Here is a 16,821-nt window from a genome sequence, read left to right as displayed (position 1 = left end):
CCACTTCCCCCCCACCCAGCCTGCTCCACCCTGTCCGGCATGGTGCCCCAGCAAAGGGGTGGAGACTGTTCTCCATGATCACTGCTGGGCCACTGGGTGCTAAAATGGGGTTCAGGGCTGACAATCTGGGCCTGAAGGGGGGAGGGGTGGATGATGCTGCAGGTGGCTGGGCCTGAGGGGGAGCGAGTGACACTGAGACTCCTTGGGCTGGGTGTGGGGTGGGAGGCTGAGACCAGCTCTCCCCATCCCCCACCTGCTCAGCCCAGCACCCACATCCACTGCCTGGGTCCCCATTCCCCCCTCCTGTGGGGCTGGTTGCCATGACAATTGTTGGAGCTGGTTGCAGCCTCGGGCTCCTCCCCCCCGCGCCCCATGAATGGGACTGGGACTGCCCTGTCCATGGCTGAGCAACATAGGGCCCAGCAACACCCCCCCCCCCGCTGTGTGTGCTCCTCAGTGTGGGGGGAGGGAAGAGTTCCAGTCACCCCACCTCCTTTGCTCTATTACCCCCCGATCGCCCCGCACATTAGCTCATGCACATGAGACTAGGGGGAGAAGCTGGGGGTCCCCAGAGCTGCCCCCTCCCAGAGTAACTGGTGCATATGGAATTGTCGGGGGCTGCTCCCCGCTTCGCTTTGAGCCCCCCCCGCCCCAGTGGCGCTGGGTGAGGGCAGCGCACCCGGCACAGGAGGGGTTAAGAATTCTGCAGTGGCACCTGCGGTCTCTGGCTCTCCTGGGGGGCGAGCAACCATCGGCGTGAACGAAGGGTGTGTGCGCCCCTGCCCATCCCCCTTCCCCCCCGCCGCCTGCTGAGACCCTCGCCCAGCCCCCTCGGCCGGCTGCCCCCCCCCCCCCCAGCCCCCTGGCCCGGGGCGCCCCCCAGCTGCGGGGCAGGCGGCCCGGCCGGGGCGCTCGGCGCGGCGGGCGGAGCAGGCGGCGTTTGGACCCGCACGACCCTCCCCGTGCCGGCAGCAGGAGGAAGTCGGGGCGGGGGGGGTGATAAGGAGACACAAGCCGCATTGTGCAGCCCGGCCGCGTTTGAATATCGCCCAGCGCAGGAGCAGAGCGGAGCCGGGTGAGCCGCACGGGGGGGGACCCGGGCCTGACCCTCTAGGGGGCGCCGGCCCCGGGGCGGGGGGCCGGGGAGCGGGACAGGGCCTGCCCCTCTAGGGGGCGCCGGCCCCGATCGGCCGCAGGGCCGCAGGGAGTAAAAGTCACTCCCACCTGTGAGACGAGTTTACTGGGGCTCAGCCCCGTTTCTCCAGCCGGACGGCCCCGGTCACACCGATTTTCACCCCTCACCCCATCACACCGACCCCCCTTCACACCATTCCCCTGCCCCTGCCCTATCACACCGACCTCCTGCCCCCTGCACGCCACCCTTCCTGCCCACTTCACCCATCACACTTCTAGCCTTGTCACACTGCTCCCCCTGCCCCAGCACACCCCCACCCACTGCCCCCATCACGCCACCCCCTCCCCTGCCCCCGTCACACCAGCCACCTGCCACTGTCACACCAACCCCTAGCGCCCTGGCTGGTGGGGGAAGGGACTGCACTTCCCTGTCTCCCCCCCCACACACACACAAGGGAGGCACACGGGGGCTCTCCCTGCTGCCACCCCTACTTTGGGGATGGCTGGGGGCTGCTGAGCTGGCACTGCCCTGGGCTATAATCCCCACTTAATTGGGGGGGTTGAATGGAGTTGGAAGGGTGGTGGGTGCACTGGGGGGCATAATGGGGGGCTAATGGGGGGCTCTAAAGGCAGTGATGGGGGCAGGGAGCAGGTGCCTCAGAGCCACAGCTTAGTAGTCCTGACTGAAGAGTGGGGCCCATGTCACTGGGGTGGGGTGACCCCCCGTTGTATTGTAGCTAATAAAAGCTCAGAGGCCTGGCTGAGATACAGGAAGAGGATAAAAAAGGTCCTTGTCCCCCATGCAGCTGGGACCCACAGCCCAGGGGTGTGTGGGGGTGCCAACAGGCTATGCAATGATGGGGTTTCATTTTGGGTTCAGCATGGTTGTGCCTGTGTGTGCACAGTACACTATGGGCCAGGTGTGTGCACTGCGGTATAGTGCATGCAGCATGGCCGTGTGTGTGTCTGTGCACACAGTACACTATGGTCGAGGGGTGTACAGTGCAGTATAGTGCATGCAGCATGGCTGTGTGTGTGTGTCTGTGTGTGCACAGTACACTATGGGCCAGGTGTGTGCAGTGCAGTATTGCGTGCAGCAGAGCTGTGTCTTGGCAAAGCTTTATGCCACACAGTGTGATAGTGCGTGTGTGTGCAGTGCGACTGTGTGTTTATGCTGCATACAGTGTGTACAATGTGTGTGTGGTGGCGTGTGTTTATCCCAGAGATGACTGTGAGGCAACTGACATTTGGCAACACTGTATTTTGATTGATATTTTGCAACATGGCTGGTGCGTATGTGAGGGACATGCAGTTAGTAGGAGGTGCTGTGCAAACAAACAGCCAAATGGAAAAGAGGGACCATCCCCCCCAAACGCCTTTCGTTCAGTCCTCCCCCCTCAGCTCACTCACTCGTTGCTTCTAACTAACCATGAACAAAAAGCTGCCTAAAAATAACACTGCAAGAAACCCCAACCCTCAATTTACAGCGTGGTAAGTTGCACACACAAAAGCTTGTTTTAAAAGATTAATAATAATCTTGTCTTACTACAGAGCAATTACACAAAGGGATCCCTTGCCTGATGCTGAGATGCAGACAACTCTGGGGTGGGACGTGGGGGCTGTTTATAGAGGGAGCCCTTGTCTGGTGCTGAAATGCAGTCACTTCTGGGGAGGTGCTGTTTATGCAGGGATTTACAACACAGATCTAAATCCATTCCCACTGGATCCCAGATATGGATGGCACCTTGTGCACCAGGCCCCTGATTTCCCCCCCCCCCGATCGCTAATCCATCAGGAGCCGTTCCCTAGATTCCAGCTCCGCACACAGTGCAGCTCGAATTCCCGAGATGTGAGCCCTTGTCTAAATTAATCTCTCAGCCTGAGTCATTGTGGCCGGATTCCTGGGTCCTTCATCTCTCTCCAAACATTCCTTGGCTCTGGATCTGACCCAATCCCCTGTTGTCACGTTTAACCCTCAGATATCTTTACCGGGGGGATAGAGCCTGAGAACTTGCTTTCCACCTACGATCACCCCCTCTTTACAGCCCCCCAACCAAAGAGCAGACAGCCCCCCCGCCTCTCCTCACCCTCCAAGCGATGTTACTATGCAAAAGGCCACTTATAAATTCCATCCTGGTCCTTTAACAGCCACAGGGCTCAGAATAGCTCAGTGGGCCCCTGCTGCAGGGGCTGCTCCTTCGGGCTTTGTGCAAGGTCAGAAGAACTTGGGGCTGGGTTCCAGGATGCTTGGGTTCTGTCCCCAGCTCTGGGTGGAGAGCAGGGTCTAGTGGGGGAGAGCAGGGGGGGCTAGGGAGCCAGGACTCCTGGGTTCTATTTCCCCACTCTGTGATCATGGGCTAATCTCTCCGCGGCAGTTTTCCTGCTGGGATGTTGAAGTTGCACATGCTTTGTGTTTTTTAGGGTCAAAGTGGAAGGTTGTAACTTAGAGGAGGAAGGCCCATGTCTCATTCCCCCCATCCCCGAGCCAGCCAGTCTCCCCACCCCGGAACCAAATTGGAGCCCGTGCTCCCTGGAGGGGAAAGTCCCCATGTCCCATACTTCTACACTCCCAGGGGCAAAACAGAGCCTGTCTCTGACCCGGGCCAAGGCAGGAAGCCAGGATGGAGGAAACATTTTGCAACTTTACCCGAAATTCTCTAGCTGTTTTGTTTTGCAACAAACTCTCCCTCCCCCAGTGTTCACAGCGTCAGGGCGAAGGGAACAGAAACACCCTAGACCCTGGACGGCCTCCCTTGGCTGATCTCTGCAACTACCCCTCTGGGCAGCACTGACCCCAGTGCACCTCAGCCTCAGGCAAGTGATCTCTGTAGAAACAGCTCCCCTGCCCCAGAGGCGGCTGCATCTCCTAAGAGTTATAACTCTAGCCCCATCTCCTCTTTCAGTGGCAGGTTCTCGCCAGGGATCCCTGATCTTAGGGGGCCGCTGACACATTGCCCCTGAGCTGGGCAGCACTTGTCTGTGGTGGGACCCCAGGCTGGCAGAGGGGGAGCTGGCCGGCACGGGAGGAGCAGAGATGAGCGGGACGCTGGACCTGGACAAGGGCTGTACTGTTGAGGAGCTGCTGCAGGGCTGCATTGAGGCCTTTGGTAATGCGCTGGGGGGGAGCTGTTATTTAGGAGCATGTGTGGGAAGAAGGGGTTGTTGGTACAGGTGGCTGTAAGGGGTGAGGTGGGGTGTGAGCCTGGGGAGGTGGCATATGGAAGGCTGGGGCTGCCCAAGGGACTGGGGTCAGGCTGGGGCTTTGGGGTTTTCTTCAACCTATAGGGTCAATTGTCCTGACCCCTAGAGGGCGCTGTGCTACAGGGAGTGGGGCGGGGGCTCAGCAGAGGGCGCTCTCTGCTCCCAGTCTCCTGATCCCGGTGAGGGGCTGGGGGTGCTGTGCTGTGGGGAGCAGGGTGGGGGCTCAGCGGGGGTGCTCTCCCCTTGCAATCAGTGCTGACCCCAGGACCCCGGTGAGGGGCTAGGGGGTGCTGTGCTGCAGGGAGCAGAGTCAGTATGGGTTGCTGAGCAGTGTGTGTGTGGCGGGGGTTTCTCTGTGGCTATGTCCACATGGTGAGCGGTAGCCACGCAGCAAGTCTCCGAGCCTGGGGCAACAGATGCAGGGTCCTAGGGCTCATGCCCCGGGGCTAAGAATAGCTGTGTAGACGCTGTCACCTGGGCTGGCGACCCCCGCCCCCAGGCTTCACAGCCCGAGCTGCGATGTCCACACAGCGATGTCTGCCCAGCAATGTCTGCAAGTCTGCGACCCGAGCTCTGAGCCTCACTGCCAAAGGCTGTGCAGATGTAATCTGAGTAGGTTGGGGAGTCAACAGGGGGTGCCGAGTCAGGGAGGGGATCACTGGGGTCTCTGGGTTGGGGAGTCAGTAGGGGTCTTTTGAGCGGGTTGGGTGTAGGGGGTCTCTGTGTGGGCAGGTTGAAGGGTTGTGGGGGATCTTTGAGTAGAGTGGGAGGTTGCGGGGGTTTCTGAGCAGGGTGGGGTCTCTGAGTAGGGTGTTGGGTTGTGGGGGTGGGGTCTCTGAGTAGTATTGGGGGTTTCTGAGTGGGGTGGGGGGGTCTTTGAGCAGACTGAGAGTCTGTAGGGGGTCTCTGAGCAAGGTGGGGGGTTGCGGGGGGTCTCTGAGTGGGGTGGGAAGTTGTGGGATGGGAGGTTGCGGGGGATCTCTGAGTAGTGGGGGGATCTGAGAGTGGTGGGTGGTAGTGGGATCTCTGAACAGGGTGGGGGGTTGCAGGGGGAGTCTCTGAGTGGGGTGGGAGGTTGCGGGATCTCTGAGCAGGGTAGGGGGTTGTGGGCGGTGTCTCTGAGTAGGGGGGTGGTGGGAGCTGTGGGGGGGGCGTGGGGAATTGGGGGGGGTCTCTGAGGGGGTGGTGGGTTGCCGGATCTCTGAGCAGGGCCTACTCTCTCTTGCAGACGATGAGGGGAAGGTGCGGGACCCCCAGCTGGTGCGAATGTTCCTGATGATGCATCCCTGGTACATCCCCTCCTCCCAGCTGGCCGCCAAGCTGCTGCACATATATCCTTATGAGCCCTCCACCCCCCTTCCTGCACCTCCTTCCCTCATTCATCCCCCCACCTGCCTCGAGGCAACCTACTGCCCCCCTTTCCCTCCTGGGCACCCCCTCCCTTCACAAAGCACATATCCCTGGCTGGTGAGGACAGAGCTGGCTTATTCTTCTAGCTGGGTGTCTCCCCAGCTGGGGCTCACCAGGGGACCCCTGCAGGACTGGGGGGTCCGCATACATTTCAACAACACCTCAGACCAACAGGGAGGAATTGGTTGTGCATGTGAAGGCAGAAGGCAATCTAGGTGAAAGTGACCCTGAAATTACACCATTTCATGACTCTAAGGAAAGGAAGGAGTGGGGGCAGCAGGATCAGGACAATGGGCTTCAAAAAAATGGACTTCAACAGATCAGAGAACTGGGAGCTAAGGTCCCAAGGGAAGCAAATTGAAGGGAGAAAGCTGGGAGTTTCTCAGCGAGACAGTGTTAAAGGCACAACAGCAAAGTAGGCTGATGTGAAGGGAAGACACGAAAAGGCCAAGGTGGCTCCCTCTGGAACTCTTTAATAATCTTAAAAGCAAGGAAGAATCCCTCAAAAAATGCAAATGTGGACAGGAAGAGCACAGAAGAATTGCACCAGCAGGTAGGGGCAAAATCCAAGAGGCTAAGGCACAAAATGAAAGGCAGAAAGGCAGTCGGAAGAGGTTCTTTAAAACCATTGGGAGCAAGAGAAAGATGAAGGAAAGTGCAGGTCCACTACTTCCTGAGGAAGGCGAGCTAATTGATGACATCAAGAAAGCTGGGGGGTTTAATGTCTAATTTGCTTCAGTCTTCACTAAAACGGTTAATGGTGACAGGTACTCAGCACAATGAATATTAACAACAAGGGGGAGGAATGCAGGCCAGACAGGGAAAGAGCAGGTTAAAGAGTATTTAGAGGAGTTCAATCTATTCAAGTTGGCAGGGTCTGGTGCAGTTCACTCTCGGATCCTTAAGGAAGGAGCTGAAGCAATCCGGGAGCTGTTAGCGATTGTCTTTGAGAAATGGAGGACGGATGAGGTCCTCAGGGACTGGAGAAGGGCAGACATAGCACCTGTCTCTAAACGGGGGAACTAAGAGGACCCCAGGGATTATAGACCAGGCAGCCTAATTTCCATACTTGGCAAGATACCGGAACAAATTATTGAACACTCAGTTTGTAAATCCCTGGAGGATAATAGGGTTATAAGAAATAGCCAGCGTGGGTTTGTCAAGAGCAAATCCTGCCAAACCAGCCTAATATCCTTCTTTGACAGGGTTACTGGCCTAGTGGCTGGGGGGAAGCAGTAGACATGATAGATCTTGATTTTAGTAACGCTTTTGACCCTGTCTCCCATTCTCATAAGCAGACTAGGGAAATATTGTCTAGATGAAATTACTAGAAGGTGGATGCAGAACTGGTTGAAAGCTGCTCTTTGAGGACAGTCTATCAGTGGTTCTCTGTCAAACTGGGGGGATGTATTGAGTGGGGTCCCAGAGGGGTGAGTCCTGGATCTGGGGCTAGTCAATATTTTCATTAATGACTTGGATGATGCAGTGGAGAGTAGGTTTATAAAACTGGCGGATGACACTAAACTGTGGGGATTGTGAGCACTTTGGAGGACAGGATTAGAATTCAGAATGACCTTGAGAAACTGGAGAATTGAAAGAAGATGAAATTCAATAAAGACAAGTGCAAAGGACTGCACTGAGGAAGGAGAAATCACAAAATGGGGAAAGACTGGCTAGGTGATAGTCCTCTTGAAAAGAATCTAGGGGTTGGCTCACCAAGGGAATCTAAGCCAACAGCGTGATGCCGTTGTGGAAAAGACTGTTATTGTCTGGGCTGTGTTAATGGGAGAGGCGTGTGTAAGACACCGGAGATGTTACTCGGCACTGGGGAGGCCTCAGCTGGAGTACAGCATGCAAGTCTGGGTGCCAGGCTTTAGGAGAGCTGTGGAGAAATTGGAGAGCATACAGAGGAGAGCAACAAAAATGGTAAAAGGTCTAAAAACCTGCCCTGGGAGGAAAGGCTAAAAAGCTGGGCATGTTTAGGCTTGAGAAAAGACGGGGGAGGGAAGACAACTGCTAACAGTCTTCCAATATGTTCTGCAGAGGACGGTGGTCCAGCTGTTCTCCACGTCCACTGGAGGTAGGACCAGATGTCATGGGCTTAATCTGCAGCAAGGGAGAAGTAGGTTAGCTTTTGGGAAACACTTTCTCAGGCTAGTTAAGCTCTGGAACAGGCTGCCAGGGGAGGCTGCGGACTCCCCATCACTGGAGGTGGAAGAACAGGCTGGACAAACACCTGTCAGGGATGCTCTGGGTTTGCTTGGCCCTGCCTCAGCATGGGGGGCTGGACTCGGTGACCTCTGGAGGTCCCTTCCAGCCCTGCATTGCTGTGATTCTAGAACACTGACTGCTCCCAGCCTGATCCAAGGGCCCTAAATCCATGGCCCAGCTCCACCCCCCGCTCCTCCCCCTTTCTCCCCCTTCCCCCAGTCTCTTGTGCCTGCAATGTGGAATTCACCTTAACTCTGCTCTTGCACCTACCAAGAGTCTCGTAGCTCAGAAAGCAGTTCCCTGCAGGTGAAAACCTGCCACCTGGTGAGGTGAGTCTAGAGGAGCCCCACATTTCTGGGCAGCATTCTCAAACCTCAGGGGCAGAGCTGGCCCCAGTGCGGCATTCAAAGGCACAGTGCTGCAGGGAGCAGCAGGGGACTCAACATAGGGCATCTTTCCACTGGGTGAGGGATCCCTGTATAAACAGCCTCCGTGCCCCACCCCAGAGGCGGCTGCATCTTAGTGCTGGGTGAGGGATCCCTGTACAAACAGTCCCTGCACCCCACCCCAGAGGCAGCTGCATCTTAGTGCTGGGTGAGGGATCCCTGTACAAACAGTCCCTGCACCCCACCCCAGAGGCAGCTGTGTTCCGGGTGTTGGCTGTCATTACCCCTCCCCCTCCCAGGTACTGGATCTCAGCATTCCCGGCGGAGTTTGATTTGAACCCGGAGCTAGCAGAGCAGATCAAGGAGCTAAAGGAGGTTCTGGGCCGCGAGGGGAACCGGCGCCACAGCAACCTCATCGACATTGAGAATGTGTATGTGGCGGGGGTGGGAGCATGGGGAGTGGGGGAGTTGGGAGATCTGAGGGGGCATGGGGATGGGGTCGAGGTGGTGGGGAGCTGGGGGAATGGGAGGGTCAGGGATAGGGGTGAGGTGTCCCAGAGCAGCTGTCACCCCAACAGCACCCTGTGTGTGAGCAGGGGGCCTGTATGGGCTGAGGAGGACTGAGGAGCGGGTGTGAGCTGGGGCACAAGCGTGTGCACAGGGGTGTTCCAGTGCATGCTTGTGAATGAGTCTGTTGTGTGTGTGCACAGTGCATGTGTGTGTCAGAGTGCATGGGGCATGTTTGTGTGGGCATGAGCAGGGCATGCACACGGGAGTGTCCAGGACATATGTGTGTGCACATGGTGTGTGTGTGTGCGCATGGTGTGTGTGTAGGAGTGCATAAGGCATGTGTTTGCACATGGCGTGTCTGTGTGTGCACGGGGCGTGGGAGCACGCAGGGGTCTCTGGGCTGTGCATGCGTGTGCAGGAAGAGCGTGTGTCGGCAGTTGGGTCCAAAGACTGGCTTGGCTCTAACATACCTCCCCCGCGCTATGCCTCCCCCCCCCCAGCCCTACCTACAAGTGGAAGCGCCAAGTGACCCAGCGCAACCCGGTGGCCCCGAAGAAACGCAAGATGTCGCTGCTTTTTGATCACCTGGAGTCCTCCGAGCTGGCGGAGCATCTCACCTACCTGGAGTACCGCTCCTTCTGCAAGATCCTGGTGCGGGGCGGAGACCCTGCGGCAGCCAGGAGGGGCTGCCAAGGGGCTGGGGAGGCTGCTGGGGGTGGAGGACTGCTTTGGGAATGACCTTTCCTCCCCCCGTGGGGCAGGCACTTCCCCACCCTCTATGTCCGTGTGGCAGGCACTGAACCCCCATGCTCCCCCATGGGGCAGGCACTGCCACACCCCCTATGTTCCCCCCTCCCGTGGGGCAGGCCCTGACGCCCTGTTTCCATCCCAGTTCCAGGACTATCACAGCTTCGTCATGCATGGCTGCACTGTGGACAACCCCATCCTGGAGCGGTTCATCACCCTTTTCAACAGCGTCTCACAATGGGTGCAGCTCATGGTGCTGAGCAAGCCGACCGCCCAGCAGCGGGCGCAGGTCATCACCCGTTTCATCCTGGTGGCGCAGGTGAGGGGCCCCTCAATCCTGACCCACAGCCCCCTGCTGGCCCATTGTACGCTGAGCCCCAGCTGGGCTCCAGGTGTGAATGTCCCCGGGTCCCACTCCTCTGTCCTTGGAACTAATCCGACCTCTCTCTCCGCCACTGATCTCCACCGTCCCTCGGCTGGATCCCCCTCCGGCTGGCCATCCCTGCAGAGACTCCTGCAGCTGCAGAATTTCAACACGCTGATGGCCGTGGTGGGGGGGGCTGAGTCACAGCTCCATCTCCCGCCTCAAAGAGACCCACAGCCACGTCAGCTCTGAGACCACCAAGGTACAGGGTGCAGGGCCGGGGGGAAGAGGGCTGGGGTGATACTCGAGGGGCTGGGGCAATGCTGGAGGGTGAGATGATAATCAGGCGGTTGGGGTGGGGTTGGGGTCTCAGGGGCCTGGGACAGTGTTGGGGGGTTTGGGGTCTTGGGGGGGGTTAGGGTGGGCTTGGGTGGTTGAGGTCTGGGGCAGTGTTGGGGGTTGGGGGAGCTCTGGGGCAGGGTTGGGGTCTGGGGGGTCTGGGGGGTCTGGGGCAGGGTTGTGGGAGCTCTGGGGTGGGGTTGGGGTCTGGGGCAGGGTTGTGGGGTCGGGGGAGCTCTGGGGTGGGGTTGGGGGATTGGGGGAGCTCTGTGGCGATCTGAGATCTGTGGTTGGGATCTGGGGTGGTGTTGGGGGGTCGGAGAGCTCTGGGGTGAGGTTGGGGTCTGGGGCGGTGTTGGGGAGTTGGGAGAGCTCTGGGGTGGGGTTGAGGGGTAGGGGAGCTCTGGGGTGGGGTTGGGGGTTTGGGGGAGCTCTGTGGCAAGGTTGGGGTCTGTGGCAGTGTTGGGGGGGTTGGGAGAACTCTGGGGCGAGGTTAGGGTTTGGGGCAGTGTTGAGGGGTTGGGGGAGCTCTGGGGTGGTGTTGGGAGGTTGGGGGAGCTCTGGGGCGAGGTTGGGGTCTGGGGCGGGGTTGGGGGGTCAGGAGAGCTCTGGGGCGAGGCTGGGGTCTTGCTCTGGGCCCAGCCCCTGACCCCCCGTCCTTCCCAGCTGTGGGAGTCCATGACGGAGCTGGTGACCTCGCTGGGGAACTACAGCCGCTACCGGCGCCGCCTGGCCGATTGCGTCGGCTTCCGCTTCCCCATCCTGGGTGTGCACCTCAAGGACCTGGTGGCCGTGCACGTGGCACTGCCTGACTGGCTGGACCGGGCCCACACCCGCGTCAACGGCACCAAGATGCAGCAGCTCTTCGGAATCCTCAACGAGCTGGTGCTGGTGCAGAGCATCAAACCGCCCTTTGAGGCCAACATGGACCTCATCAACCTGCTCACAGTGAGACCCCGCCCTCTGCACCCCCATTGCACCCCAACTGCTGGACCTCTCACTGCACCCCCATAGTACCACCTGCACTCCAGCCCCTGAACCTCACTGCATCCCGATTGCATCCCAACTCCCGGACCCCCCACCGCATCCCTCATTACGTCCCAACCTGCAGTGCACTCCCTTCCTCCCTGTAGCTCCCTGCACCCCAGATCATCAACCCGCTCTCTGAGGCCAACGCCAACCTTGTCAGCCAGCTCCTGGTGAACCCCCCACCCCCACTGTCTGACGGGCTGTGCTCCCCCAGGTGTCGCTGGATCAGTACCAGACAGAGGAGGAGATCTACCAGCTGTCGCTGCAGAGAGAACCCCGTGGCAAGTCGGCCGTGAGTGCGTGTGTGAGTGCACAACGCTGTGTGACTTGTGCCCCGTCCCCCCCCAGGGCCATGACCCTTCGGTTGCCCCCTGTGGGGAATGGGGGGGAGCAGCAGGCCATGGCGTCTCTGTCCCATCCGGCCCCAGCAGCTGGTTCCCAGGCGCATTCGCAGCTGCCTTCCGCTCTGCTCCCTGGGGGCTGAGCTTCCTGTCCAGAGAGAGGGAGCTGCCGGGTCCCACACGTTCACTAACACCCCCCCAGCTCCAGCCCTTGGGCCGCAACACCGGGCAAGGGATCCTGGTATGAACAGCCCCTGCGGTCCACCCCAGAGCTGGTTGCATCTCAGCGCTGGCCAGGGGATCACTCAGAGAATATGTCTCTGTATGTCCATCCAGCCGTCCAGCCCCACCTCCTGTTCCCCCCCAAGCCGACCGGCTGACATAGACGAGTGGGCCTTGGCTGTGAAACCGAAACCGGACCAGACGCTGGTGCGGACACACATTGAGAAGATGGTAGAGGTGAGAGCAGGGACCTTGGACACCATGCTCTGAGTTTTTGTGGGTGGGGGGGCGCTCTGAGACTGTGTGTTAGGGCAGGGTACCTTGAACTGACCCCCCCCAATCTCTGCTGCCCCCTGTAGTCCGTGTGTGTGTGTGGGGGGGGGCCTCTGGGGCTGCATAGAGGGTGGCGTACCCCTAGGGATGACCCTCCCTCCGCTCTCTGCTGCCCCCTGTGTCCATGTGGCCTGAGGCCGGGAGCAAAGACCCGGGTGTGGGGCTGGCAGCCCAGGGGCGCTGCAGCACCCCCCGTACTCCTTGTGCCTGGGGCTGTGTAGGGGGTGGCGTACCCCTAGGCCTGACTCTCCCTCCGCTCTCTGCTGCCCCTTGCAGTCCGTGTTCCGGAATTTCGACGTGGATGGAGACGGCCACATCTCCCAGGAGGAGTTCAAAATCATCCGCAACAACTTCCCCTACCTCTGCAAATTTGGGGACCTGGATGAGAACCAGTGAGTGCACAGGAAGGGGGACCCCGTGGGCCCCTCACACCAGAAGGAGGGGTGACGTACTGGGGCCAGGGCTCCTCCTAGAAGCCTCATCCCCCATAATGCTTTCTTGCTTTGTTGGAACCTGGGAGTCCTGACTCCCAGCCCCCAGCTCTACCCCCCGACCCCAGGCCCCACCCAGAGCCAGGTGCAGACCCTGGGCATTCTGACTCACAACTGCTAGCTCTAATGCTCTGGCCCCTACTCCCTGCCCAGAGCTGGGCGCAGACCCCGAGCGCTCTGACTCCCAGTCCCCTGCTCTACCCCCCTGGCCCCCAGTCCCCGCCCAGAGCCACGTGCAGACCTGGGCACCCTGGCTGCCAGCATGACACCGTGTGCCCCCAGGGATGGCTGCATCAGCCGGGAGGAGATGATCTCGTACTTCATGAAGTCCAGCGCTGCGGTGGACGGGAAGATGGGCTTCATCCACAGCTTCCAGGAGACCACCTTCCTGCACCCTGTGTCCTGCCGTCACTGCAAAAGCCTGGTGAGTCACTGCTGCCCCCCGGGAGGGTGCAAGAGGCTGGTTGCTCTGGGGGCTGCCCTCTGTGGCCCCCCTGTGAGAACACAGGACCCCCAAGCTGCCACCATCCATAGATTGGGGGGTTTGTTCCACATGACTGGGGGGTTGATTCCGCGAGGGAAAGTCGCACCATGCTAGTGGGGTGTTTTGCGGCCACGGAGAGGGCAAAAGGGAGGTTAGACCCTGGGGCAGGGGAGATGACTGAAGAGACGCAGACTCCATCTCAGCACACAACAGCTCTCCAGCTTTCCTTGTCCCAGCCTAGTTATCACAGGACAACCCCTTCACCCAGAGAGGGCCCAGTTAGACTGGGGTAAAGGGACTTCGCTGTTCTCAGAGGATGAGTTCTATGGGGGGAAGGCACCTTTATCCTGGGATAACTGTGCAAGGGATTCCTGTATAAGCAGCCCCCGTGCCCCCCCCGCCCCCAAGACAGCTGCATCTTAGTGCTGGGTGAGGGGTAGTGGTATAAACAGTCCCCACACTCCACCCCAGGACCAGCTGCATCTCGGCACCCAGTGAGGGATCCCTGTATAAACAGACCATGTGCCCTACCCCAGGACCAACTGCATCTCAGCACCAGGTCAGGGATCTCTGTATACACAGGCCCTGTGTCCCACCTCAGAGGCAGCTGCAACTTAGTGCTGGGTGAGGGATAGCGGTATAAACAGCCCCCACCCCAGTCAGCTGCGTCACAGCAGGGATAAGCGTCCCAGTGTCAGCTCGTCCCCCTCACCAGCATTGGTCGATGCTCGGCTTGTCCGTTCCATGGGAGATCCCGAGAACCGGACACTTGGAATTGGGACAGAAAGCTGAAACGAAATCTTGTGAAATTAGCTCATTTCAACGGTAGCAATTCGACTGCTGGAGTGTAACTGAGCATGCCCCCCCCCACCTCACTGACCCCATCCCCTCACATCTTTCTCCCCAGATACTGGGAATCTACAAACAGGGGTTAAAGTGCCGCTGTGAGTATGGGGGGCAGGGGGGGAGGGGGTTGCCTGGGGAAATTATGGGTTCTTGGGGGGGGAAGCTGTGGCTGCGCTGTGGGAAAGAGGCTTTGGGTGATTGTATTCTGGAGATAGGGGTGCATTGGGGGTATATAGGGAGGTGTGGGGCCATGAGGAGGGAGCTGGGGGTGCTTTGCAGAAGATGGAGCGGTGCATTGGGGGCACTGGGCCGTGGGTGTGCACCAGGAAATTGGGGAGCTGGGATGAGGGGATGCATGGGGGGAGCTGGGCTGTGGGGGTGCACCAGGGGAGCTGGGCTGTGGGGGTGCATGGGGGAGTTGGAAGTGCAGGGGGAATTGGGGAGCTGGGGCCAGGGAGGTGTGTGAGGGACCTGGGCTGCATTAGGGTATATGGGAAGGTGTGGGGTCTTGGGGGGTTGCACCAAGGGGAGCCGCAGGGCCGACCCCCCCTGACCTCCCTTGTTGCCCCCCCAGGCTGCGGTGTGAACTGCCACAGGCAGTGCCGGGAGCACCTCTCCCTGGAGTGCCGCAAACGGGCCAAGAGTTTCAGCCTGGCCAGCCCTGCCCACGTCCCCGCCCGCTCCTTCAGCTTCTCACTGCCCCGCCCGGCCTGCAGATCCCCACGCCACACAGGTATGGCCACCGGGGGGCAGCCCCACCCACCTACCCCAGAGCTGAGGGCGCACCCCAACCCCTCCAGCACTCTCCTACTAGAGCTGGGAGAGAACCCAGGAGACCTGATTCTAGCCCCTCCCCCACTCTCCCCATGGCCCTAGTGTTGTGCCGGAAGCCAGCTTGCAAGCCCGATAACACCTCCTCCATGTGATTTCCTGACCCCGCCGAGGCCTCAGTGCTGGCCCATAATACTGCACCATGCTGCTTCCTGTTTGTGTCGCTGCAGATGGTGCGGAATGGTGCTCTGAGCCCTGGCAGCTATTTTGAGACACCCCCACCATGGGCCCCCGGCAACCAACACATTGTGTTATCCCAGCCTGCTTCCGCACAGGCTTCCTGTCTACACAGCCCCCGCATCCCACCCCAGAGGCAGCTGCATCTCAGCGCTGGGTGAGGGACAGCAGTATAAACAGCCCTCACCCCAGGGCCAGCCACATCTCAGCACCAGGTCAGGGATCCCTGTATAAACAGCACTCCCACGCCCCAGGAGACTGCATCTCAGCGCTGGGGAAAGGTCCCTATACAAACAGCCCCCATACCCCACCCCAGAGTCAGCTGTATCTCAGCACCAGAATAGGGATCCCTGTACAAACAGCCCCCATACCCCACCCCAGAGTCAGCTGTATCTCAGCACCAGAGGAGGGATCCCTGTACAAACAGCCCCCTTGCCCCGCCCAGAGGAGGCTGCATCTCAGCGCGTGGGAGGGATCCGTGCTTGTCAAAGTGCATTGGGAGTACTGGCCATAATGAATCCTAGCTGAGTGTCTCCCCCTTGTGGTGGGAGCGTGGGCTGCTCCGTTGGGGTTGCAGCCGCAAAGAGCTGTGTGTGTCTCTGCAGAGATCCGCGAGGAGGAGGTCCAGGATGTGGAGGACGGGGTTTTCGACGTCCATTTATAAAGACAAACACGTAAGAGCTGCAGGGAAGGGAAGGGAAGGGAAGGGAAGGGGGCCTAGCACAGTGGTTCTCAAACTTTTGTACCGGTGACCCCTTTCACACAGCAAGCCTCTGAGTGTGACCCCCTTATAAATTAAAAACATATTTTTATATATGTAACACCATTCTAAAAGTGGGGTTTGGGGTGGAGGCTGACAGCTCGCGATCCCCCATGTAATAATCTTGTGACCCCCAGAGGGGTCCTGACCCCAGTTTAAGAACCCCTGGCCAAGTGGGCAGGGCTCGAGGGTTTTGTTCTGGGCTCTGAGAGGGGAGTGAGCTGTAGTGGTTAGAGCTAGACTGACCCCTCTGCTCTGTGTGTTTTAGGGTCTGCTCTTCCTCACCAGCTGTGGCTCTTCCTCCCACTCCTCCCAAGCTGGGATCTCCTGTCCCCCCAAATCTGCCAGCTGACTTCCCGGCTCCCCCACTATGGGGTGACACAGAGACGAGGCAAAGGGGCATCTGAGGAGAGGGTGTAGGGCAAGGGAGAGAGACAGCCCTTCCAGTGGGTGCAGAAGCTGCTCTGGGGGCAATTGGATGGGTCCTTTACTGGTTGAGTGGGTGGGGAGGTGGCTGCATGTCAGGACTCTTGGGTTCTATTAATGCGGGATGGAGACATGAGTTAACGTGGGGAGGGGGTTGTGAAATTAGTAAGATCTCGTCTGACATCCCTCAAACACATCCTCATGCGCTCCAGCATCAGGGTCCAGTGTGGGTCCACAGGGGGCGGGGTGACTTCCCTTACTTTGGTAGGAGCTGCCTGGGGTATCCCGCCTGCCCTGCAGGGAAGAGGAGGTTGCCTGGGGGCTGATGCATGTGGCTGATGATGGAGGGGGAGTGCAGGGGGTTGGTTTGGGAGCGGGGGGGTGGGGTGTGGGTCACAGTCAGGATCCCTCCCCTTCCCCTGTGAGCCCAGCTGTACAGATTCCTTGCTGTGTATATTTGTACCTAACAACAGGATTCAGAGATGTAATAAATATAATAAAATCAATAGTCCCAGTTCCCATTTGTCCCCCACTTGGGTCCATCTGTCCATCTCACAGCCCCCACCCCCAAGCTCATGT

General features: G+C 59.3%; 1 protein-coding gene across 1 annotated transcript; it reads left to right on the top strand.

Annotated features, from left to right (window-relative positions):
• Positions 1-988: 988 nt before the first annotated feature.
• On the top strand, positions 989-16,761 carry RASGRP2 (RAS guanyl releasing protein 2). The gene is given in 18 exon segments (XM_034776577.1): positions 989-1,075; positions 4,038-4,241; positions 5,564-5,666; positions 8,223-8,285; positions 8,642-8,773; positions 9,353-9,503; positions 9,745-9,918; positions 10,108-10,152; positions 10,154-10,225; positions 10,969-11,250; positions 11,546-11,623; positions 12,009-12,131; positions 12,504-12,619; positions 13,001-13,142; positions 14,110-14,146; positions 14,623-14,781; positions 15,662-15,730; positions 16,085-16,761. Coding segments are annotated over 16 exon segments (1,809 nt in total). The 5' UTR covers positions 989-1,075; positions 4,038-4,168; the 3' UTR covers positions 15,721-15,730; positions 16,085-16,761.
• The last annotated feature ends 60 nt before the right edge of the window (positions 16,762-16,821 follow it).

Source organism: Trachemys scripta, chromosome 7 (assembly GCF_013100865.1).
Source record: "Trachemys scripta elegans isolate TJP31775 chromosome 7, CAS_Tse_1.0, whole genome shotgun sequence".
In the NCBI taxonomy this organism is placed as follows: Eukaryota; Metazoa; Chordata; order Testudines; family Emydidae; genus Trachemys; species Trachemys scripta.
This window is presented reverse-complemented; position numbering and strand designations above follow the sequence as displayed.